We start from the raw sequence: 25,574 nt of genomic DNA on the forward strand, positions 1-25,574 counted from the left end.
CACTTCCTGTCCATCTGGTTTTTGAGACGTTTTTATTCCTTTTTGCCTGCTTTATTTACTGCATTTTTATATTTTCTCCTTTCATCAATTAAATTCAGTATTTCTTCTGTACCCAAGGATTTCTACTAGCCCTCGTCTTTTTACCTACTAGGTCCTCTGCTGCCTTCACTACTTCATCTCTCAAAGCTACCCATTCTTCTCCTACTGTATTTCTTTCCCCTATTCCTGTCAATTGTTCCCTTTTGCTCTCCCTGAAACTCTGTACAACCTCTGGTTCTTTCACTTTATCCAGGTCCCATCTCCTTAAATTCCCACCTTTTTGCAGTTTCTTCAGTTTTAATCTACAGTTCATAACCAATAGATTGTGATCAGAGTCCACATCTGCGCCTGGAAATGTCTTACAATTTGAAACCTGGTTCCTAAATCTCTGTCTTACCATTATGTAATCTATCTGAAACCTGTCAGTATCTCCAGGCTTTTTCCATGTATACAGCCTTCTTTTATGATTCTTGAACCAAGTGTTAGCTATGATTAAGTTGTGCTGTGTGCAAAATTCTATCAGGTGGCTTCCTCTTTCATTTCTTAGCCCCAATCCATATTCACCTACTACGTTTCCTTCTCTCCCTTTTCCTACTACCAAATTCCAGTCACCCATGACTATTAAATTTTCGTCTCCCTTCACTATCTAAATAATTTCTTTTATTTCATCATACATTTCTTCAATTTCTTCGTCATCTGCAGAGCTAGTTGGTATATAAACTGTACAAGTATTGTGGCCAAGATATACACGAAGCCCACGCCTCCTACAGTAGTACATACTGTAGTAGGCGTGGGCTTCGTGTCTATCTTGGCCACAATAATGCGTTCACTATGCTATTTGTAGTAGCTTACCCGCAGTCCTATTGTGTTATTCAGTATTAATCCGACTCCTGCATTACCCCTATTACATTTTGTATTCATAACCCTGTATTCACCTGACCAAAAGTCTTGTTCCGGCTGCCACCGAACTTCACTAATTTCCACCATATCTAACTTTAACCTATTCATTTCCCTTTTTAAATTTTCTAACCTACCTGCCCGATTAAGGGATCTGACATTCCACGCTCCGATCCGTAGAACGTCCTCTTGAGTAGTCCCCGCCCGGAGATCCGAATGGGGGACTATTTTACCTCCGGAATATTTTACCCAAGAAGACGCCATCATCATTTAATCATACAGGAAAGCTGCATGCCCTCGGGAAGAATTACGGCCATAGTTTCCCCTTGCTTTAAGTCGTTCGCAGTACCAGCACAGCAAGGCCGTTTTGGTTAGTGTTACAAGGCCAGATCAGTCAATCATCCAGACTGTTGCCCCTGCAACTACTGAAAAGGCTGCTGCCCCTCTTCAGGAACCACACGTTTGTCTGGCCTCTCAACAGATACCCCTCCGTTGTGGTTGCACCTACGGTACGGCTATCTGTATCGCTGAGGCACGCAAGCCTCCCCACCAACAGCAAGGTCCATGGTTCTTGGGGGGGGGGGGGGTGTAGTCATATATGACAATATTAGAGAAGGGAAGTTGCTACTCACCATATAGCAGAGATGCTGAGTTGCAATTGGCATAACAAAGAAATTCACACAGTTTTAGCTTTTGGCCATTAAGGCCTTTGTCAACCATAGACACGTACACACACTCACGCAAACACAACTCGCGCACATGTCGGCAGTCTCAGAGAACTGAAACTGCACTAAGACTGCAGATGTGTGTGCGAGTTGTGTTTGCATGAGTGTGTGTGTGTGTGTGTGTGTGTGTGTGTGTGTGTGTGTGTGTGTTTGGTTGACAAAGGCCTTAATGGCCAAAAGCTATGATTGTGTGAATCTTTTTGTTGTGCCTATCGCGACTCAGCATCTCCGCCATATGGTGAGTAGCAACTTTCCTTCTCTAATATAGTTACTTTCCATCCTGGATTTTCCATTGTAGTCATATGTGAAGAGGAGAAAAAACTTGTAATAAATGGTGTTATGAAAGCACAAAGTACAAGAAAATTATTATGACACTGTCAAAGCATACAAGAAAATTATTATGACTCTGTTAAAGTAACATTCAGCATGTGGTATTTATTAATTTTCCAAACAGTGTATGCTTTTGTAACATCTTAAGTAATGAAGATGTGATTGGGTTTTATGGATTGATAAGTTGAATTAGGATTTGTAATGCTACAGAAGAATGCTGAAGATAAGGTGGGTAGATCACGTAACTAATGAGGAGGTATTGAATAGGATTGGGGAGAAGAGAAGTTTGTGGCACAACTTGACTAGAAGAAGGGATCAGTTGGTAGGACATGTTTTGAGGCATCAAGGGATCACAAATTTAGCATTGGAGGGCAGCGTGGAGGGTAAAAATCGTAGAGGGAGACCAAGAGATCAATACACTAAGCAGATTCAGAAGGATGTAGGTTGCAGTAGGTACTGGGAGATGAAGAAGCTTGCTCAGGATAGAGTAGCATGGAGAGCTGCATCAAACCAGTCTCAGGACTGAAGACCACAACAACAATGCTATACTGAGATGTTTGCAAATGTAACCATGTTTCAGCATTCCTCATTTACTCTCCCCATGTAGAAGGATAACCAAGAAGCAGTCTGTTGCATTTATAGGAAGCAACTGTTACATTTTAACATATTGTCATTAGCCTCATGTATAATGTATCACAAATTTCATTGTCATCATTTTCTTTCTTTATTGATTTTAAGCTATTTTTGTTCAATAGTTCATAGTGTTATGGCATATTTGAATTCCAGTTTACATTGTCAAAACTCCATCAGCTCTTAGGCCAATTATACTCTTGGCTGTTTCACATAGTAGCTGTAAAAGAAATTATGTTGAAAGACACACTGCAGTAACAGAAATCATAATAGTTTTATGTACATAGTGCTTTTTCTGACTCCTAAACAGAGTTATATCAATCAAGCCATTCTCCATCTAATTACTTTCATCTTTTTTTCTGCATCTTCCATCTTTCATTGGAAATTGGTTGGTTCCTACAATGAGAGAACACTTACCTATGGTTTGTAATTACTGTGCTTTTTCTATTTTAATGATTATTTCCTTTGTCTGTTAAATTATAACTATTTTGTATTTCCTACGTAAGTTATTTGTTCTGGACCCATGTTTTATTTGATACTGTTTATTTTAAACCTAATTTATATATTGTTATAAACAATGTAGAAATAAGGGTTTATAAACTGGCATATAACAAATATGCAAATTCATAAACCAAGCAATCTTCCTTCACTGCATTGTAATTACTGTTTGGCCATGATATGAAAGTCCTTTTTTGCAGTTGCTGTCAGGAACTGCCTCAACCAGTAAAAAGGGTCTTTCAGTTATAGACAAACAGTAAAAGAGACATAGACAAAGAAAACTAATTGCTTAGTATACATAGCATTCTGTATGTGTTGAAATAACAATAGTTGGTTATTTAATAAAGTGACCTTGTTGTTCAAGGTGGTGAGATATCCATTGTAGAACCACTGATATCCTCACTGAACAAGTTGTGTAGTGATGTACATCACACAACCTTCCAAGTGATATTTGAGCCTATTTCATCTCAGCTTGAACACGTACAAAAGGCACCTGCATGGAGCAGTGGCGGTGCACCTAGTGTAGCTGCTGACTTGCCAGACTTCAGCTTCACACCCCAAGAGTACATCACTCAGGTATGGACAGTTTGCTTATCAGGGCTGCATTCATTATCTTTGAAGTGGTTCTAGGTTACCATTTCTGGATTCTGTACATCTGTTTTATTCCAGTGTCATTAACTTAGGTACTGTCTATTCATGATGAGTAATTCTATATTATCAGACTTCTGGTAACACCAAGTGAGGTGACACAGTACTGCGGCACTGTGCTCATGTAAATGCTACTCATGTGCCCATCTAGCCATGCAGATTCAGGTTTGCCTTGATTTTTGTTGACATCTAAATGTATGTATTGCAATTGTTACAAAGTAGAACTTTCTCACAAAAAATTGCATCACATGTGAAAAGCCTGAGATTTGCAACGGATACTATCTGCCAAGTCATAAATACATAATATGAACAGCAACTATTGCATTACACTGCTCTGGTACATGCTAGAAAATATTTAATCCAGCCACAAATCTGGCTGGATATCCCATAGGGACAACTTTTCCATAGAAAAGTGTCAAGTGTGGCACTTAAACAAGAGCTTTTCAGAAGTCTTGAAATATGGAGTCATATTAGTTTCCATTATCCATGGCACTGAGAATAACATGTGTGAAGAGTGCAAGTTGGGTTTTGCAAGAGATATGGGTTCAGAATCCATGCTGATTTCCATGGAAAAGGTTAGTCAGGTAAGCCATAATGTTTGGTCTATGATGGTGCAAGTGACACAGAATAGTAGTCATGGGGATGAAATATACTTTCCTTTAAATATATAGATTTTATATGTGCTTGTTTCTAGCAATGAGGAACACATCTCAGTTCAAGGAATATGTGATAGATTACAGTGCAGTGTTGAGCTAATCCATATGTTTATTCTGTACAGAAAGTCCAGGACAATGAGGACTTGATGAATTTTAGTGATTTATTTTTCTTTTCAACACCACTGATACTGACTAATGTGTCACTCATGTTAGTATAAGTATGGCTACTGAATGGTGGCACATTCGTTGATTTTCCTTTGTGAAGGACCATTTGAAGACAGAATTCAGCAGTTTTGCTTTTGTTTCACTGTTTTCAGTTTCAGGGCCAGTTTCATGTGCATATAATAGATGCCCAAAATTTCGTGATGTGGTGTAATAATACTTTGCTTGAGCTGCTATTGGAGGCTTCACAAATTGTCCCTGCAGTATCTGAGTATGTGAACACATTATTGTAGCCAAGAGAGAATGAAACCAATGTCCACTTCAGTGGCACAGGTTTATACACCAAGTAGTGCTGCAAACAGTGAAGAGATTTAAAGAATGTAGTATGAGATAAAGGAAATTATTCAGGTAGTTAAGGGAGACAAAAATGTTATTGTGGTGGCTGACTGGAATTCAGTAGTAGGCTAAGGATAAATAGTGGGAGAACTTGGACTGAAGGAAAGGAATGAAACGGGGAGCTACCTGGCAGAATGTAGTGCCAAGCACAATTTAATCATTACTGATATTTGGTTTAGCAATCATCAAAGATGGTTGTATACACGGGAGAGATCTGGGGACACTGGAAGTTTTCATGGTGATTATGAGAGTTCGAAACCAGATTTTAAACTGTACGACATTTCCAGGAGCAGATGTGGTCTCTGCCCATCATTTATTGGTTATGACTTGCAAATTAAAACTGAAGAAATTGCAAAAAGTTAGGAATTTAAGGAGAAGGTACTAGTGTAAATTGAAAGAACCAAAGGTTGTATTGAGTTTCAGAGGGAGCATCAAGTAATGTTATGCTGAAACACGGGAAAGGATACAATAGAAGATGGATGGTTTCCTGTGAGAGATTGAATGGTGAAGACAACACAATATACATAGATAAAAAGACAAGACCCAGAAGAAATCCTTATATAACATTGGAGATACTGACTTTGATTGATGAGATAAAAAAAGATAAAAATGCTGCAGATGAATCAGGTGGAAGGGAATATGTACATCTAAAAATGAGATTGACAGAAAATGCAAACTGACTAAACAGAAGTGGCTAGAGGACAAATTCAAGGTTGTAGAAATGTGAATGACTAGGGGAAAGACAGGTACCCTCTGTAGGAAAAAAGAGAAACAGCTTGTGAATATCAAGAGCTCAGATGGCAAGCCAGTTCTAAGCAAAGAAGGGCAAGCTGGATCATGGAAGGAATATGTGGAAGGTCTGTATAAGGGAAACAAACTTGAGGATGGTATTATAGAAAGAGAAGGTGAAGTAAATGAAGATAGAGGGAAGGTATGATAATGTAACAAGAATTTGACAGAGCAGTGGAAGACATAAGCAGAAACAAGGCCACTTCTAGTGGACACAATTGCCACAGAATTATTGAGATCCTTGGAAGAGCCAGCCATCATAATACTATTTCACCTGGTTCCAAGATATTGTATATGAGACAGGTAAAACACTCTTAGACTTGAAGAAGAATGTAATAATTCCATTTGAAAAGAACTGGTGTTTATATTACCACATTTAATAAGTCATGTCTAGAAAATATTGATGTGAATGGAAAAACTGGTAGAAATCAAGATCAGGGCGGATAAGTTTCCATTCAAGAGAAAAGTAGGCACATGCGAAGTAATACTGGCACTACAAATTATCTTAGAAGATAGGTTAAAGAAAGGCAAACCTATGTTTACAGCATTTGTAGATTTAGAGGGAGCTTCTGATAATGTTGACTGACTGGACTACGCTCTATGAAATTTTGAAGCTAATGAGTATAAAATACAGGGGGTGAATGGTCATTTATAACAAGTGCAGAAAACAGAATGCAGTTATAAGAGTTGGAGGGCATGAAATCTCAACAAAAGTACAACAAAGGAAACGAATGTACTCAAATTAAATCGGGCAGTCACCAGATTGGGAAATGAATCACTAAGGGTGATACATGAGTTTTGCTATTTGGGCAGCAAAATTAACTGATGATAGCTGAACAAGAGGTGTTATTAAAGGCAGGCTGCCTATAGTAAGAAAAGCATTTCAGAAAAAGAAGAATTTGTTAACAGCTAATATAAAGCAATGTGTTAAGAAGTATTTTCTTAAGGCATTTTGTGGAGTGTGGCCTTGTACAAAAGTGAAATGTGTGTGATAAGCATTCGGACAAGAAGAGAATAGAAGCTTTTGGAATGTGATGCTGTAGAAGACTAGACAGGTAGATTGAGTAACTAATGAGGTACTAAATCATATTGGGGAAAAAAAGGAATTTGTGGCACAACTTGACTAAAAGAAGGGATTGGTTGATAGAACACATTCTGAAGCACCGAGGAATAGTTGAATTGGTAGGGACCTGAAAAATTGGCAATCCACAATAAATGCAAATATAGATGCAACTTCTGTCTCAAAATGCAAAATTATGTAAATGAATATAATAGAGGGAAACATTCCACGTGGGAAAAATATATATCTAAAAACAAAGATGATTTGACTTACCAAACGAAGCACTGGCAGGTCGATAGACACACAAACTAACACACACAAAATTCAAGCTTTCGCAACAAACTGTTGCCTCATCAGGAAAGAGGGAAGGAGAGGGAAAGACGAAAGGATGTGGGTTTTAAGGGAGAGGGTAAGGAGTCATTCCAATCCCGGGAGCGGAAAGACTTACCTTAGGGGGAAAAAAGGACGGGTATACACTCGCACACACACACATATCCATCCACACATATACAGACACAAGCAGACATATTTAAAGACAAAGAGTTTGGGCAGAGATGACATCTCTGCCCAAACTCTTTGTCTTTAAATATGTCTGCTTGTGTCTGTATATGTGTGGATGGATATGTGTGTGTGTGCGAGTGTATACCCGTCCTTTTTTCCCCCTAAGGTAAGTCTTTCCGCTCCCGGGATTGGAATGACTCCTTACCCTCTCCCTTAAAACCCACATCCTTTCGTCTTTCCCTCTCCTTCCCTCTTTCCTGATAAGGCAACAGTTTGTTGCGAAAGCTTGAATTTTGTGTGTTTGTGTGTGTTAGTTTGTGTGTCTATCGACCTGCCAGCGCTTCGTTTGGTAAGTCACATCATCTTTGTTTTTAGATATAAATTATGTAAATGATATGACATAACATAGTGATTTGTATCCAGAAGAATCACTTTATCAGAGATTCTTTGAAATAGCTGTATTTTATTCTTGTAAATACTGAAAATATTATCTGTTTTTGGTTACTGGTATTGAAAATCATATAGTGAAGCGCTATTTCTAAAAATAATATGCCTAAGGGCATTTTTGTAAAATAAAATGTGCATGAATATAATGACGTGTCATTGTGCTTGATGCTCTGGTGTCATGCCTATTCTGGTCACTTGAATGATCCGAACAAGATACAAGCCATATAATGCAACACAGGACTCAACTGTGGGACCAACCACATTATAACAAAGAAATGCATATCTTTGTCTGCTAGCTAAAACTCAAAAGTTGATATAATGTGGACACTTTTAACTGGCAATTGTAGGTGGCAGGTGTTTTGAAATGTGGTTGCAACAAATACTGGTAGAGGTCTGGCTTAAAGATTATGACACTGGCAACATCAACAAGGTGGTGTGCAATAACCTTGCCGAATGCTGTGCATTGCTCATTGTTTTCTTTTCTTATTTTGAAATGATTCGAGAAACTAATCTTGGTCCATCACAGAATTTGATTAAGGTCGTCAAAACACCAGAAAGGACTGGCCATTCCTATGACTGTGTGTCAAGTTCTGCTATCGCAGAAACCCAGAACATGGAAGTAGGCTGGCTACCCTGTGAGAGGGCTTGTTTCCCCGCACCATTTCTCTCCCCTCTTGTGGTCAAAATTTTAGTTTGTTTATGCTCACAGCTGACAGCCAATTTATAGTGTCTGTACTCTGCACTATAGCATAAATGGAAAAAAAATCTGTTAACTTATTTTGACCAAGCTTGAAATCTTCCCATAACGTGGAAACAGAATTCTTTCAGTTCAACTTCTATACTAAGTACCTTGTCGGTTCTATCAGTCAAGAATGGGTCGCATGGCTATAGATGTCCACAAAATGTCAAAATCAATACTCTATAGATTTTGTAATTATCGAATTCTGTGGGAAAAGAAAATTAATTTCTAGAAGCACTTTAAAGTGGAGGCAGTCATAAAAATGATGTTGCTTGTCAACAGAAACAGTTTACTGTTGAAAGCTTAAAGAGAACTAAAAGAAGAAAACAAGCATAGACCTTTTTGGAAAAAAAGCTCTCAAGAGTTTTTCCAGAAGCAGACTTTCGAGTCACAAAGCTCGCAAATCACCATTCATTTCTCCTTCTCCCTCTTTCTTTCTTTCTGTCTCCAGTCTGTTTCAAAGGACAAAAGTTTCATCTTCAGGTATATAGCGTATAACCTTTTCGTTGTGTACATCTAATCATTTATAAAGAAAAAAAAAGTTCTTCTATGTAGATGTGCATTTTGTCAAAAATAGTTGCTTATATTGCCAAAAATAAATGCTACCTTTTTGGGTCCCTACAATTTGGAAATAATCATAAATAGGGGCAGACCTAGGCATGAGTACTGTCAGCAGGTTGAAATGCATGCTGTTTTCATTGGTTGGTTATGCAGATATATAGCCCAGCCCAGGGGACTGCACAAAACTAGTATTTGATCTGAAGACAACAACAACAATAACCAGGGGATCTCTGTCGTCATTAATTATTCTGCTAAGCGCACCCTTTGTGGAGCTCAGATGATTATTCATTTGAACATGAGCCACAGTTAATGTAATTGTTTACTACTAGAGTCAAATGATTTTAATTCCTCTCTGAGAAATGAGAATTTCCTCCCCATTAATATTAGTGAACATACAGATTTTTGTACTCATTTTTCTAGTTGTTTATATCTAGGTGTCCATTGTTGCTACAATTTCATTGTTTTTACTGATCTCAGTCTCTGTGCGAATATCCTTAAAGTCCTCAAATCTGTTTATTACAACAAGTCTTGTTTATTTCCATTAAGAAGAGGATGCCAATACATGTGCTCTTCATAATTTTTGAAGTCAGCTTTTATGACTTTGAAGCTTCTACACTGTGTGTCTTTTATGTATGTGATGAATTTCATTAATGACATGCATTGTCAACACTTCATCACATGCTTATCACATTTATGATTATTATTTGTTGACATGTAGACTCAATTTCATCTTCAGTTCGTTAATGATTCTTGTCTATTCCTATACACACACCAGCTCCCATTCTGTGGAGCCTGTATTTAAGGAGAACACTTTCATTTACTCCAAAGATCTTACAGCTATAAATTTCTGGTTTTAGCCCATTCTCTGTTCCAAGTATTCTGTTGGCCCCTCAGCTTTTTGTAGTGGATCAGACTCTTACTGCCATTTCTCCAAATGCAAATACAATTTTATCAGAAGTTGTGTGGTAGTTTGGAACCTCCTTCAACATCATTTATCTTGACTGGATGGAGTGTCATCTGTTTTAAATATGATTGTATGCATTCCACACACAATCAATTGAACAGTTAGTGAGGTATAATTCTGCTGGATAGCAGAGCACATGGAAATGAGTTAGCACATGTGGCAGATAGTGTGGCATGTTAAATTTAACATGGTTCAGTGACCATCCCCCTACATGCTAACACCTAACTGTAGAGGCACAAAGTCACACATCAGTGGAAAGAATAGTGGTTGCAGTTGATGAGAGTTAAGCTACAGCTAATAAAATCAACAGTTTCGCCACAGTATACTTACTTTCTTCCACCCAATCAGTTGAGAGAAATTCTTTTCACTCGTTAAAGGATAACATACAGTTTGATGGCGTGTGGCTTTTTGATCTTGTGAGTGGGTTCTCCAGTGCATGGTGCTTTTGGTATACAGATTGTAGTCTGCCACATTATAACTGTGTGTTTTATGTTCAGATGAAGACAGAGGCTAGTTTACCTGTAGGTCTGCTCTATGTTTAGCAGGAGATGGGGTGAATATGGTACAAATTTTAAGATTCTATGACCTGACTTATCTTTAAAATACTTTGGAGTAATTTTGTAATATGTTGACATGATGGAAGAGATCTCCAACCTTTTAAACTTTGATGAAGAAGGATTACACACAAACAGGTCTCATCTGAACTACCTTCAATTTAATGATGTGTCTTTCTTTTTTCATTTTTTTTTTTTTATTGAACTCTGAACAATACCATTAAAGTACAGGAAAAGTGAACAGAGCAACTGTGATAGTTTCCCTGAACATTAATTAGAATTAACAATAAAGTAATGCACAATTAGTGCACCACGAGGAAAATTAATGAAGTTTAAGAAAGAGTTGACAAAATTTGTTACTCGGAGCAACTGAGGTTGGCTGGGAGGGTAGGTTGGTTGGGTAAAAATACACTACTATCCATTAAAATTGCTACATCAAGAAGAAATGCAGATGATAAACGGTTATTCATTGGACAAATATATTATACTAGAACTGACATGTGATTACATTTTCACGCAATTTGGGTGCAAAGATCCTGAGAAATCAGTACCCAGAACAACCACCTCTGGCCGTAATAACGGCCTTGATACGCCTGGGCATTGAGTACAGGTACAGCTGCCCATGCACCATCAACACGATACCACAGTTCATCAAGAGTAGTGACTGGCGTACTGTGACAAGCCAGTTGCTCGGCCACCCTTGACCAGACGTTTTTAATTGGTCAGAGATCTGGAGAATGTGCTGGCCAGGGCAGCAGTCGAACATATTCTGTATCCAGAAAGGCCCGTACAGGACCTGCAACATGCAGTCATGCATTATCCTGGTGAAATGTAGGGTTTCGCTGGGATCGAATGAAGGGTAGAGCCACAGGTCGTAACATATCTGAAATGTAACGTCCACTGTTCAAAGTGCCCTCGATGCGAACAAGAGGTGACCAAGACGTCTAACCAATGGCACCCCATACCATCACGCCGGGTGATACGCCAGTATGGTGATGATGAATACACGCTTCCAATGTGCGTTCACCGCAGTGTCGCCAAACACAGATGTGACCATCATGATGCTGTAAACAGAACCTGGATTCATCAAAAAAATGACTTTTGCCATTCATGCACCCAGGTTCGTCGTTGAGTACACCATCGCAGGCGCTCCTGTCTGTGATGCAACGTCAAGGGTAACCGCAGCCATGGTCTCCGAGATGATAGTCCATGCTGCTGCAAACGTCGTCGAACTGTTCGTGCAGATGCTTGTTGTCTTGCGAACGTCCCCATCTGTTGACTCAGGGATCAAGACATGGCTGCACGATCCATTACAGCCATGCGGATAAGATGCCTGTCATCTCGACTGCTAGTGATACGAGGCCGTTGGGATCCAGCACGGCGTTTCGTATTACCCTCCTGAACCCACCAATTCCATATTCTGCTAACAGTCATTGGATCTCTACCAACGCGAGCAGCAATGTCGCGATACGATAAACCGCAATTGTGATAGGCTACAATCTGACCTTTATCAAAGTCGGAAACGTGATGGTACGCATTTATCCTCCTTACAGGAGGCATCACAACAACATTTCACCAGGCAATGCCGGTCAATTGCTGTTTGCATATGAGAAATGGGTTGGAAACTTTCCTCATGTCAGCACGTTGTAGGTGTCGCCACCGATGCCAGCGTTGTGTGAATGCTCTGAAAAGCTAATCATTTGCATATCACAGCATCTTCTTCCTGTTGGTTAAATTTTGCATCTGTAGCACATCATCTTCATGGTGTAGCAATTTTAATGACGAGTAGTGTATGTTGAAGTTCAGTTGGGGAGCTGAATGCACGTTGAAATTAAAGACCATATCTAGTGTATAAAGACACAACAGTGATATAAGACAAGACCCATGTAACCAGTGTGGTGAAGGGGACGGGGGGGGGGGGCGAAGAACCACATATGCTAGTTACATGGTCTTCTCCTATGTCTCTGTTGTGAGCATAGTTTTTTCATAATGTCAAGTGTTTGTCACTTTCTAACCTTGGGCCACCATACATTGTTGATTGTATAATGTTGGGTACCACGTTGCTGTACATGAGAACTTCATGTTGTTAAGTGGGTACCATTGCCACACACCATGTGATGATGATAAATTATCGAAATTGCGATCATGATATATAAATATTTTGGTACAGCCTAAGCAGAATGACAACTTGTCATTGTTTTCAGTGTAGTGGTGTATTCAATACCAAACTTTCCCAGTTTCTCTGTCCCTCCTCTCTTGTGTTCAGCTGATAAGGAAGATTGTTGTATGTCATTAATCTCATTTTCTTAATATAAAAAAAAAGGTGCCACTTTTGAACTCGTGAGATTTATCATTTTAAAGTTGCAAGAGGTTCGTTGATTATGCAGCTGTGTTGAAAATATGCTTTGACTCTTGACTTTTAAGTGTCTTTCACAAATATCAGCACCTTCCATACACAAAATTGTGCATTTTTATCATTGATTATGAAAAAAAAAAAGTATACCGTGGATGGTGAAAATGTGCCTTTAGCTTAATAGAGAAAATAACTGTTTTCATTTATTTTTTGTGTTATTTTCTTTGGTTTTGCAAATTGCCTGTGCATTATTTGTCTGTCACAGACTGTTAGGCCCTAATTTTTTGTCAGTTTGTAGCAATGTAGATTTGTAGCATGTAACCCTGATGTTCAATTTATTATTACATTTATGAAACTTTCAGATAGGCCAATATCTGATGACACTGCCTCAGCACCTGGAGCCATTTCTTTTACGAGACAATCCATCACTGACATTGGCATTACGTGTTGCTGACTCAGAGTACCAAGCTATGTATGAAAATAGTGAAGCAGGGGTTGCAGATGCCTTACTTGGAATCATAGCTCGTGGCACATGTCAGATGTATTGTGAGAACATTCTGGGCATATGTGAGCTGTCAACAAGTGGCTGCAGGCAGCTTGCTACTGATATTGGTCAGTAAATTAAATATTTCTTGTAATATGTATGTTTATGAGGATAGATCAAATTAATCTAAGAGAACAAGCAGTGTTTGCTGAATAGTAGACAGCCATTTAGAAAAATCAGAGTGTGCTCTCTCTCTCTCTCTCTCTCTCTCTCTCTCTCTCTCTCTCTCTCTCTCTCACACACACACACACACACACACACACACACACACACACTTTTCACATGAGCAGAGGGACACAGAAGCCATGCTTGTCAGCATATGCTTTTGTTTTGGTGACAGAGTGACAACAGGATGCATTATATGTGCCAGCCTTTTGGATGAGTGGGAGGGGAAATAGGCTCTTCATTGGTGTAACTCACAGCCATCATGTCTCCAGCATTGGGGTGGATTGTCAAAAGTCTCACATAATTTAAATGCCTGATAACATACTGCCCACATGCAAAATACAAGGTAAAAAAGCTTTTTTCTTTAATATTTTTGAGGTTTTTGTTTTTCATATATGAGAGTCAGTCAGTATATATAAGCAGTGACTGACCATAGATTTTTTCATTTATTTTTCACTGTCAGTGGAAAACTGTAATTATGTTAGGTTCTCATTAAAAACCAAATACTGCATCAGCTGACATTTTATTTGGCTAGTTTTTATATTTTGCTATAACTACCAATAAATCGTGTGTGCACAAATTTCACACAAAACCAATTTGAGATTCCTCATTAGTTCTGGCACTTAACATGACTTTCTTGACAGCATCAGACAATGGAAAGTCCAGGATGGAATAAAACTATATTATGAAAAAAAAAATAGGTTGCTACTCACCATATAAACAAGACGCTTAGTCACGGACAGGTATAACAAAAAGTCTGCTACGCATTTAAGCTTTCAGCCAAAAGGTCTTCTTCTGAAGTAGAAAACCCATGCCCCCCCCCCCCCACACACACACACACTCACATTCACATGTGTATATTCATACAAGCATGACACATGCACACTAAACCACTGTCTCTGTCCTCTGTGGCCACACTGTGGCTGATTGGAGCAGATATCCAGTGTGGGTGATGAGGGTGAGAAGGTGGCATGGTGTAGGGAGGGGGGATAACAAGTTGGGGTGGGAGAGGGTGTAGTGCCGCTTATTGGAGCATGCAGGGATGTTGTGGTAATGGAGTAAGGCTGCTAGATGCAGTAGGTAGTTTTTTTTTTTTTTTTTTTTTTTTGGGGGGGGGGGGGGGTGAGGAGTAGAAAAGGAGAGAAGGTGAAAGGATTAGTGGGTGTGCTGGTAAAACAGAAGAATTTGTTGTGCTGAAGTGGGAGTAGGGAAGGAGATAGGTAAGTGGAGGACAGGGACTAGTAAAGGCTGAGGCCAGGGGATTACGGGAATGTGGGGTATATTGCAGGGAGAGTTCCCACCTGTGCAGTTCAGAAAAGCTAGTGTTGGTAGGAAGAATCCAGATGGTCCAGGTTGTGAAGCAGTCATGTGTAGTGAAGCGCATCATTTTGGGTAGCAGTTCAGTAATTGAGTGATCCAACTGGCCCTTGGTCACGGTTCGTCAATGGCCATTCATATGGACAGCCAGTTTGTTAACCATCATGCCCACATGGAAAGCAGGATGCTGATTGCAGCTTAGTTTGTAGACCACATGATTGTTTTCACAGGTAGTCCTGCTTTTAATGAGGTAGGATAAGCTTGTGACCAGACTTGTGTGCATAGCAGGTGGAGGGAAGATGTGTGGGACAGGTATTGTGTTTAGGTCTATTGCAGGGATATGAGCCATGAGGCAAGGGATTGGGGGCTGGGATGGAGTACAGGTGGATAAGAATATTGCATAAGTTTGGGGGGTGGCAGAATACTACTGGAGGAGGGGTGGTAAGGATAGTGGGTAAGCTATTCCTCCTTTCAGAGTATAATGAGAGGTTGTCAAAACCCTGGTGGAGAATCTAATTCAGTTGCTCCAGTCCTGAGTGGTACTGAGTCATCAGGGAAGTGTTTGTTTGTGGCCTGACAGTACGTATGTGGGAGATGGTAGGTGAATGGAGAGATGATAAGGTGTGGGAGATCTGTTTCTGTACAAGGTTTGAAGGGTACTTTTGGTCTGCAAAGACCTCAGTGAAACCTCTGGTATATTTAGAAAGGGACTGCTCATCACTTAAGATGTGAAGCCCACAGGTGACTAGGCTTTATGGAAGGGACTTCTTGGTATGTATCGGGTGGCAGCTGTCAAAGAAAAAGTATTGCTGGTGGTTGGTGATTTTATATGGGTGGGGGTATTTAAGTTGCCATCTTTGAGATGGTCAACACTGAGGAAGGTGGCTTGTTGGGAGGAGGGTAGGTGACAGGTAATAGGGTGAAGATGTTGGTCCATGAGAGCAGATATTCCATCACTGGGGGCCACAATGGGGTGTCCTAGGTGGTTGGGTTTATGGAAGGTAGGTGTGTGGGGAGTGGTAGGGATGAGAAGAGAGATAAACTCAGTTTAGTGGTTCTGGGTTGGGCCTAATGATTTGAGGAAAAACTGGAAATCCTGATGGATTTCTGGAATAGGGTCACTGTGGCAGGGTTTGTAGGATGACGGGTCTGGCAGCTGGTGGACTTTCTCCACCAGGTAATCCCTGCTGTTCAAAACCACAATAATGGAGCCTTTGTTGGTGGATATGTTTGTAAGATTGGAATAAGTTTTTAGGTGGTGCATTGCTGTTCTTTTTGCAGATGCAAAGTTGGTTTCCATGTTGTAGGATTTGGGGAATAATAAGAAGCAAGGTTTGAGGTAAGGAATTGCGAAATGTTAGTGGAGGATGACATTGGGGTGCTGGGAGTGAGTCACAGTTGGACGGAAAAGTTAACTCCTTCAGGCAGGGCTCAGTATTGGTTTTGGGTTAGGTGTAACGGTAGGGTTGGCTACAGGAAATTGTTTTCACTGTAGGGGCTGGTAGAAAGAGTGAAGTTCTCTAACAAGTCCAGCAGGATTGAGTTTAGGAGAGGGATAAAAGATAAGGCTTTTAGAGAGGGCTGATACTTCCACGGGACTAAGGCATTTCGTTGAAAGTTTATGAGTGTGGTTTGAGTCTGTTTAAGTTTTGGGTTCTGTTTGCCAGTGGGAAGGAGGTTTTGAGGGTGTAGTAAACGTAATAGGCCTGCGAGGTAGTGTTTGTCGGCTATGAGGGAGGTTTCAGGGCTGTGGTGGGTGGTGGTGGTCCAAGGCAGGAGTGGGACATGAACAGGTTGGAGAGTTTTTCGAGTTAGTGTTGTGCATGCTGCCCTAGTTTCTGGAGAGCAAGAGTTTGTGTGAGAGATGGGGTGCAGCGTTTTGGGATTGCAGAGCAGGAGAATTTTACAGATGGAGAGGAGGTATTGCAAGGAGATTTGAGCTTGATTTACATGGTTAACTGTGGACTGTATTGGTGAGGGCTATGGACTGATGGAATTTAAAAATATAGGGGTCATTGTAGGGATAGGAAAAGTTTTCTGTATTGGCATATATGGAAGGAGCAAGGGTCCATAGTAGTGGAGAGTTAAAAAATGCCTAAAAATATGTAAAATACACAAAGAAGTGTGAAAAAATTGCAATAGTGTATAAAATTTTGTGAGGATAAACTCACAAAACGGATGGGACAAATGAAGTATGGGGAAAACAGGTGACAAGTGAGGTAGTAGTGCTGATAGTGAAAGGCAAAAATGAACTAAAATGTTGTGGAAACACAGTGAGATGAAACAGAAAAATAAATAAAAAGACAATAATAGAGGGATGCAGGTCAGTGGGTGAATATACCTGAAGAAGGAACAGCAGGTGTAAATGCATTAGATGAGGATAGAATAAACATGCTGGAATAAGGGAAGAGAGAGAGAAAGTGAGGGAGTATATACGGTTGAGGTTCAACAAGTTCATGTGGCACAGGAAGGTATGAAAAATGACAATATATTGTCCAAAACAAAGTGATTAATCTTTCCTCCAAAAGCCGTAGTCCCACAGAAGTATCAGTCCTTTGTCCCACTCCCAAATTCTACAAATTCTATCATGCTGAACTTGTTACAGACCTACTCCCAGTCCTTACAGTGGACACACTTTTTTTGCCACAATCCTACCAATAAGACTCAACCGAAAACCAATATTGAACCCTGCCTGACTCAGTTCACTTCTTCATCCAACTTTGATCCTCCACAGCTGCCTCCAAATCACTCCCTCTTAACATTCCAGAGTTTCCTAACCTCAAACCTTGCCTCACGATTATTTCCCAAATCCTTCTATGTGGAAACTAACCTTACCTAAAAACTGATCCCAACATCATAACCGTACCTACCGACAAAGGCTTCACTTCCGTTGTTTTGAACAGTAGAGATTACCTGGCGGAGAAAGTCTGCCAGCTGTCAGATTCGTCATCCTACAGACCCTGCAACAGTGACCCCATTCCATAAATCCAGTAGAATCCCCAGTTCCTCCTTAAATCTTGAGGCTCATCCCAGAACCACTCCCTTGTGTCTGTCTCGCTTCTCACCCCCTGCAGCCCTACCTTCCACATGCTTCATAAAGTTCATAAACCCAACCACCTAGGATGTCCGATTGTGGCTGGTTTCTGTTCCCCCAATGACAGAATCTCTGTTGTTTTGTATCAACACTCTCAGCCTGTTACCCATAACCTGCTTTCTTATATAAAAGACACCAACCATTTGCTCCATTGATTCTCCCCAGTTCCTGTTCCTCTACCATATTACACTCCACTCATCTCTGTTGATGCCACCTCCCTCCACAGTAACATCCCCAATGCCCATGGCCTTGCCACTATTGAAGACTACCTTTCCCAATTCCCAATGGACTCTATACCTACAACCTCCTTCCTGCAGCATTACCAACTGTATCCTCACCTACAATTACTTCCCCTTTGAAGGCATCACCTGCAAAAGAAGCTATGATAGAGCAATGGTAACTTGCATGGCACCATACTTTGCCAACCTATTCGTGGCTACATAGAGAAGTCCTACCTGAGCACCCAGAATCCCAAACCCCTCATGTGATTCGTATTCATTGATGACATCTTCACGGTCTGGACCAAGTGTGAGGACACCTTATCCACATTCCTCTAAAACCTCATCACCTTGTGCCTCATTTGCTTCAGCTGGTTCTTATCAACCCAACATGCCACCTTCCACTATGTGGACCTCCATCTCAAGGATGGCTACATCAGTATATCTGTCCATATCAAACATACCATCTTCTAGGGAAACCTCCACTTCAATAGCAGTCACCCATTCCATTCCATTCCATAAAGTCTAGCCACCTGTGGTTGTTGCATCTGCGGTGATAAGTAGTCCCTGTCCAAATAAACAAAGTGTTTCACAGAGGCCTTCGCAACTGAAACTACCCTCCCAACTTGAACAGAAATGGATCTTCCGTGCCTTGTCTTCCTACCACCTAACATGTCCCACATACGTACTGTCTGGCCACAAAAGGAGTGCCATCCGGGACCGGAGCAACTGAATCACATTCTCCACCAGGGTTTTGACTACCTCTCATCATGCCCTGAAAGGAGGAATATCCTACCTTCTATCCGTCCCTCCTCTCCGGCTAGTGGTGCTCTGATGGCCACCAGACATATGCAATATTCTTGTCCATCCCTACTCCATCCCTGCTCTCAATCCCTTTCCTCATGGCTCATATCCCTGTAACAGATCTATATGCAAGACCTCCCTATACAACCTCCCACCACCAGCTACATCAGTCTGGTCTCAGACATCTCCTATCACATCAGAGGCAGATCTATCTGTGAAAGCAGTCATGTGATCCACACGCTAAGCTGCAGCCGGTGTGTTGTTTTCTTCGTGAGCATGAAGACTAACAAGCTGGCTGTAAGCATGAATGTCCATCTATATGCTAGGGCCAAGAGCTAGCTGGACCACCCAGTTGCTGAACATGCTGTCTGACACAATGTGCTACACTTTAGTTACTGCTTCACAGCATGTGCTGCGTGGATCCTTCCTACCAACATCAGCTTTTCTGAACTGTGTAGGTGGGGATGTTCCCTGCAAGATATTCTATGTTCCTGTAAACCCCCTGGCCTCAGCCTTCCCGAGTCACTGTCCTCCACTTGCCTGTTTCCTTCCCTCCTCCCTCTTTAGTCCAACACATTCTTCTTGTCCACCAATGTACTCACCCACTAGTCCTTTTCCCCTTCTCTATTTCTCTCCTTTTCCACCCCCCCCCCCCCCGCCACCCCCCCACCCCACCCCGCCCACCCTGTCCCTGTCTCCTGCACACTCCCACAAGCAGCACTACACCTATCCGCACTCTGCCCTGCTATTCCCCCCCTCCCCCCTGCCCCACTCCATTCCTCTTCCTTACCTCCATCACCCATACTGGATTTCTATCCTCCACCCCCTTGCTCACCCAATGACTCATTCCATCCACAGTGCTCAGAGACTGTGTGTGTGTGTGTGTGTGTGTGTGTGTGTGTGTTTTCAATGCGTATATGGGTTTTCTACTTCAGAAGAAGCCCTTTAGGCTTAAAGTTAAAATTTATGGTCATCTTTTCGTTGTGTCTGTCTTCAACTCAGTGTCTCCCCTATTGGTGAGTAGTATAATAATTTTGGCAGCATTTTGTTTATAATGAGAACCAAAATCACATTTCTAATTGATACCAGATATAAAAGGAAGCAACCCATGAACAACATTTATTTGGATTGAATGTACTAATACATTAAAAGAATCTGAAAATATCTTTGCAAACATAGAAAAATACACTGGACCGTTATTACATTGGACAACTGTTATTTCTTGCCAGTTTGTGTTGGAAAATCATTAACTGATTACTCCTTGTGCATTATAAATGTTATTCTAAGACATCTTGCTATTCAAATGTGATCCTCAAAAGTATTCTTCTCTGAAAACAAAAATGATGTTACGTGAGAGCATTTTCTTAAAGGGAAGAGGTTTCTTTTTAAAAATGCATTGCATTATAATCAAAGATACAACTTAAGGCAAACAATTCATTGTGTTAGAAAGGGTGAGGCAAGAAAGCAAAGAAGTGGAAAGTGCAAGGTGAGAAAAACAAGAGCTTTAAAATTTTTGGTGTATTAAAACTGTTTGCTGGCCTAGTACTTCAACCTAGAGCCTTGCCTTTTGTTTTAATCTGTCAGGCAGTCTGAAAATACTCCAATGCAGAATGAAGAATTCATTTGTTGCTATGTATGCATCAAACATGCTGGCTCTAACATTTTATTAAACAGCACATTACACTCCTTCCCATACTCCTAACACAGCTATAAAAATATGTGGCATGACACTAATTCTCATAGTTGACTTTTATACATTAATACGGCTTATACATTATGGAAGTAAGCAGAAACAAATGTCTTGGCACTCAACAGGATGAGCACTACTCGATCATCTAAACATGTTGTATTGATATGACTTATCATTGATTCCAAAGAGGTTCATAAGTAAACATTCATTTTCGCCACTTCTTTGATCAAGTTTCAGTGTCACATAATTTCTGTAATTACTATTCTGCTTGTTATTGTTCTGCCATCAAGTGATGGTGGCAAAAGTAGTCTTATTCCAGTTTCTGTAACTGTGAGTATTGATCAAACTGCCAGCAATTTATTGGGAATAGTGACTTGTTGACAATCTTTCCTACATATCAGGGTAGTCTTTAATACTGAATGTGTGCCATATTTGTATTGTTTTGTATTTTATTTTACTATAGTAAATTTCAGTAGTGAGTAAATTGATTACATTGTCATGATTTGCCAGGTGCCATTTACTATTAATGGTTGATTTAATTATTCTTATATGTCTATTGGAATATATATCTTTTCTGGCAGATTATCTTGGCAATGTCCTGGAGGATCTTGGTCTCGCACTGTCTGAGCACTTGACTCAGATGTCGTCTCTGTTGCGCCTGTCACCAGATGAGTACCAGACACGGAGCTCAGGATGTGCAGCTCCCCGACTCGTTGCAGCCGTCCGTCAAATGCGCAATATTACGTCTTCCAGTTAAATACGGGTTTCTAAGTATCTCACAAAAGCCAGTGATATTTTGTGCATAAAAATTGGTTATTAATATAAAGAGATTGACAGGGAGAGAGAGAGAACATATGAATTCTATTTTTGTTGTATTATGTGAAAATAAAGAAACTAATCTAAAATTAACTCTGGCAATTTATTGTGACTGTTATTGACAGCATCGGCTAGGGATAACCTTCTGTGTTAAATCTGAGGTACTACCAAAAAATCTTGTATTCTCCATAGAGAACTTCACCATCCTTGTACTTTATCTATTAACATCACGAGTCTAGTTAGTTCCATACGGATCAAGTAATCCACTACAGGCACAGCTGTGAATCAGATATCCCCACAATTCCTCTATCTCAAACTTGAGGAAGAGTGCTTGCAGTTATTTCCGAATATGCAAGACAGTCTCAAATCTTTGAGTTTCTTTTTTTAATGGGTTTCATTTTGGAGAACACAAAGAAATCACTCAAAGTTGAGTAATTTTTCTTGTGAGTGTGAAGATTGAGAATTAATCACATTGTTTTCATTCATAAAATCATGTACGATGAGACTGTGATTATACCTTATACTGGTGCAAAGACAAATTGTGTAACTCTTAGTTTGCCAGTTTCACATCATAATCTGCAATAGTTACCTTAGAATGCCACAATATAACACTACATTTTGGTTGATGAAGAGAAATGAACTGAAATGCATTTTTGGATGAGAGTGAAAGCAGACCTTCAGACTCCTTCATCTATCGAGTTCCATAGATACTGCCTGAAAGGAAAACAACAAGTGATGTGGAGTGAGACAAAGGTGTATAGTATCAAAGAGAAGTAGTCAGAAATTACAACCAAGACATTTTGTGTTGCGGTTAGTTTCAAGATCACTGTACCTGTATGTACACTTCATTTCAGCATAATATTTCAGTGGTCACCAGGAATTTAGAAAGCAGAATGTAGAAGGTAGGAGTTTGGAGAGTGGTGGGGTTGGGAAGGGACATGGGAGTGAGGCTCTGGGATGGACCTAAGTATTTGAGGAGGGACTGGAGATCCTGTGGGATTTCTGGAATGGGGTCACTGTGACGGGGTTTGTAGGTGGACATACCTGACAGCTGGTGGAGACCCTGATGGTCACCATGACTAACTGTACCCTCACCCACAATTACTTCTCCTTTGAAGGCATCACCTTTGAACAAAACCTTGATACAGCAATGGGCAGCCGCATGGCACCGGTCTGTGCCAACCTATCCGTGGAACTTCAAGAGCTATCTAGAGAAATCTGTCCTAACCAACCAGAATCCCATAGCCCACACCTGGTTCAGATTCACTGATGACTTCTCCATAGTCTGGACTTAGTTTGAGGGCACCCCATCCACATATCTGCAGAGCCTTAACCCCTTCTTCCCCGTTCACTGCACCTGGTCCTCCTCAACCCAACAAACCTCCTTCCTCGATGTTGACTTTCATCTCAAGGATGGCTATTTCAATGCCTCGATCCACATTAAACCTGCCAACCATCAACAATACCTCCACTTCAACAGCTGCCACCCATTCCATATTGATGAAATCCATTCCATACAGCATAGCTACCTATCGAGGTTGCATCTATAGTGACAAGCAGTTCCTCTCCAAACATGTCGAAGGTCTCACTAAGACCCTCCCAACTTGTCCAGAAACAGATCTCCCATGACATGTCCCTCCTGTCACCCACCAACTCTGATATGCCCAGTATCCGTTGGAGAAGCACTCTTCTCATGACACAGTACCCCCAGGACTGGAGCAACTCTGCCATGGTTTCTACAACCTAATGTCGTGAACTGAAATGAGTTATTGTGATCACTTCTCAGTTTTGGTTATTGATAACTTGATACCAGTGTCTGAGTTTAATTTGTACAGCACTGAAGATGATCACCATGTGATCGAAAATCGATTCTGCTGTCAATAAAACATCAATATTATGGCCAACACTGACCTTCCTTTTAATTGAAATGAGGAATGTACTTCTCACTATCCCTCCCACAATGGTATTCCACCACACACTGAGCCTACACAATATCTCACTCCACTCCCACTCCCTTGCCTCATGACACACATCCTTGCAATACATGTGGATGCAAGACCTGTTCCATACATCCTCTCGCTATCACGTACTCCAGTCCTATCACAAGGATCTCTTATCCCATCAAAGGCAGGGTGACCTGTGAAAGTACCCATGTGATCAAACTAAGCTGCCGGCATTGTGCTGCTTTGTGTAGAAAGACAACTAACAAGCTGGCTGTCTTCTTGAACGGCCATCACTAAACTGATACACAGAGCACTTCACCATGACTAATTCACAATTTGTGGCATCTGAATCCTCCTTACAACTGAATGGTGCAAGTGGGAACTCTCTCTACCACTTACCCTTCATTCTCTAACCTGCCCTGGCGTCAATCTTCACCAGTCCCTGAACTCCAACCCATCCCCTGCTTCCACTCCAGCAGTGTGTGTGCCTTCTGTTCCACCAATGCACCTGCCAGTCTTGCCCTTCTCTACATCTCTTATCTTCTTTCCCCCATCTCAGCCACCGACTCTGTACCCAGCAGACCTATCCTGTCCCCACGATGTCCCTGCTCACTCCCACAGCAACACATTATCCCCTCCCACCCCTACACTGATACTTCTGTTCGACATTTATAGCAGACCACCCAAAGTTTACATGTAAGAGTTTGTACAATAACATGGTAACAAGTGAGAAACGAATGCAAACCCCAACACCGTCTGAACCGAAATTAATACAGCCTAGCAAAGTCAACTGGTTGCAGCGTTACAGTTAGTGTGTTGCTGTCTTCCGAGTCCCGAGTATAAGTACCCTGGTGTACAATTTACACGGAAATGTTTCCACTGTGTTAGCGAATCGAAATAGAATTAAAACTTCCTGTGATTATACCGGGTGATCAAAAAGTTAGTATAAATTTGAAAACTGAATAAATCATGGAATAATGTATATAGAGAGGTACAAATTGACACACATGCTTGGAATGACATGGGGTTTTATTAGAACAAAAAAAAAAAATACAAAAGTTCAAAAAATGTCCGACAGATGGCACTTCATCTGGTCAGAATAGCAATAATTAGCATAACAAAGTAAGAAAGCAAAGATGATTTTCTTTACAGGAAATGCTCAATATGTCCACCATCACTCATCAACAATAGCTGTAGTTGAGGAATAATGTTGTGAACAGCACTGTAAAGCATTCCCGGAGTTATGGTGAGGCATTTGCGTCGGATGTCGTCTTTCAGCATCCCTAGAGATGTCGGTCGATCACGACACACTTGCGATTTCAGGTAACCCCAAAGCCAATAATCGCACGGACTGAGGTCTGGGGACCTGGGAGGCCAAGCATGACTAAAGTGGCGACTGAGCACACGATCATCACCAAACGACGCGCGCAAGAGATCTTTCACGCGTCTAGCAATATGGGGTGGAGCGCCATCCTGCATAAACATCATACGTTCCAGCAGGTATTTATCAGCCAGGCTGGGGATGATGCGATTCTGTAACATATCGGCGTACCTCTCACCTGTCACGGTAGCAGTTACAAAACCAGAATCACGCATTTCCTCAAAGAAAAAAGGCCCGATAACGGTAGATGTGGTAAATCCAACACATACCGTGACTTTCTCGTCGTGCAATGGAGTTTCCACGACAGTTCTAGGATTTTCGGTACCCCAGAGACTGCAGTTGTGTGCGTTGACAGACCCTTGGAGCGTGAAATGAGCTTCGTCGGTCCACAACACGTTACTCAACCAATCGTCATATTCCACCATCTTTGAAACGCTCACACCGCAAATGCACTTCGCTTCACTAAATCGCCAGGTAACAGTTCATGATGCTGATGGATTTTGTACGGATAACATCGGAGGGTACGCCTAAGTGCCAACCAAACAGTAGTGTATGGAATGCCGGTGCGACGTGCGACTGCACGAGTGCTGACTTCCCCGTGCATAGATGAGCACGCTACAGTCTCCGTTTCTTCCTGAACTGTCTCAGCAGCA

General features: G+C 41.0%; 1 protein-coding gene across 1 annotated transcript in view; it reads left to right on the top strand.

Annotated features, from left to right (window-relative positions):
* Positions 1 to 21,690, top strand: part of LOC126253101 (conserved oligomeric Golgi complex subunit 7) — a 93,303-nt gene extending 71,613 nt beyond the window's left edge. Inside the window, exons 12-14 of the mRNA XM_049954210.1 lie at positions 3,484 to 3,695; positions 13,312 to 13,561; positions 21,363 to 21,690. Of these exons, the coding sequence (XP_049810167.1) occupies positions 3,484 to 3,695; positions 13,312 to 13,561; positions 21,363 to 21,538 (638 nt within the window). The 3' untranslated portion in view covers positions 21,539 to 21,690. The remainder of the gene's footprint in view (positions 1 to 3,483; positions 3,696 to 13,311; positions 13,562 to 21,362) is intronic.
* The last annotated feature ends 3,884 nt before the right edge of the window (positions 21,691 to 25,574 follow it).

This window comes from Schistocerca nitens, chromosome 1 (assembly GCF_023898315.1).
Source record: "Schistocerca nitens isolate TAMUIC-IGC-003100 chromosome 1, iqSchNite1.1, whole genome shotgun sequence".
Classification (NCBI taxonomy): domain Eukaryota; kingdom Metazoa; phylum Arthropoda; class Insecta; order Orthoptera; family Acrididae; genus Schistocerca; species Schistocerca nitens.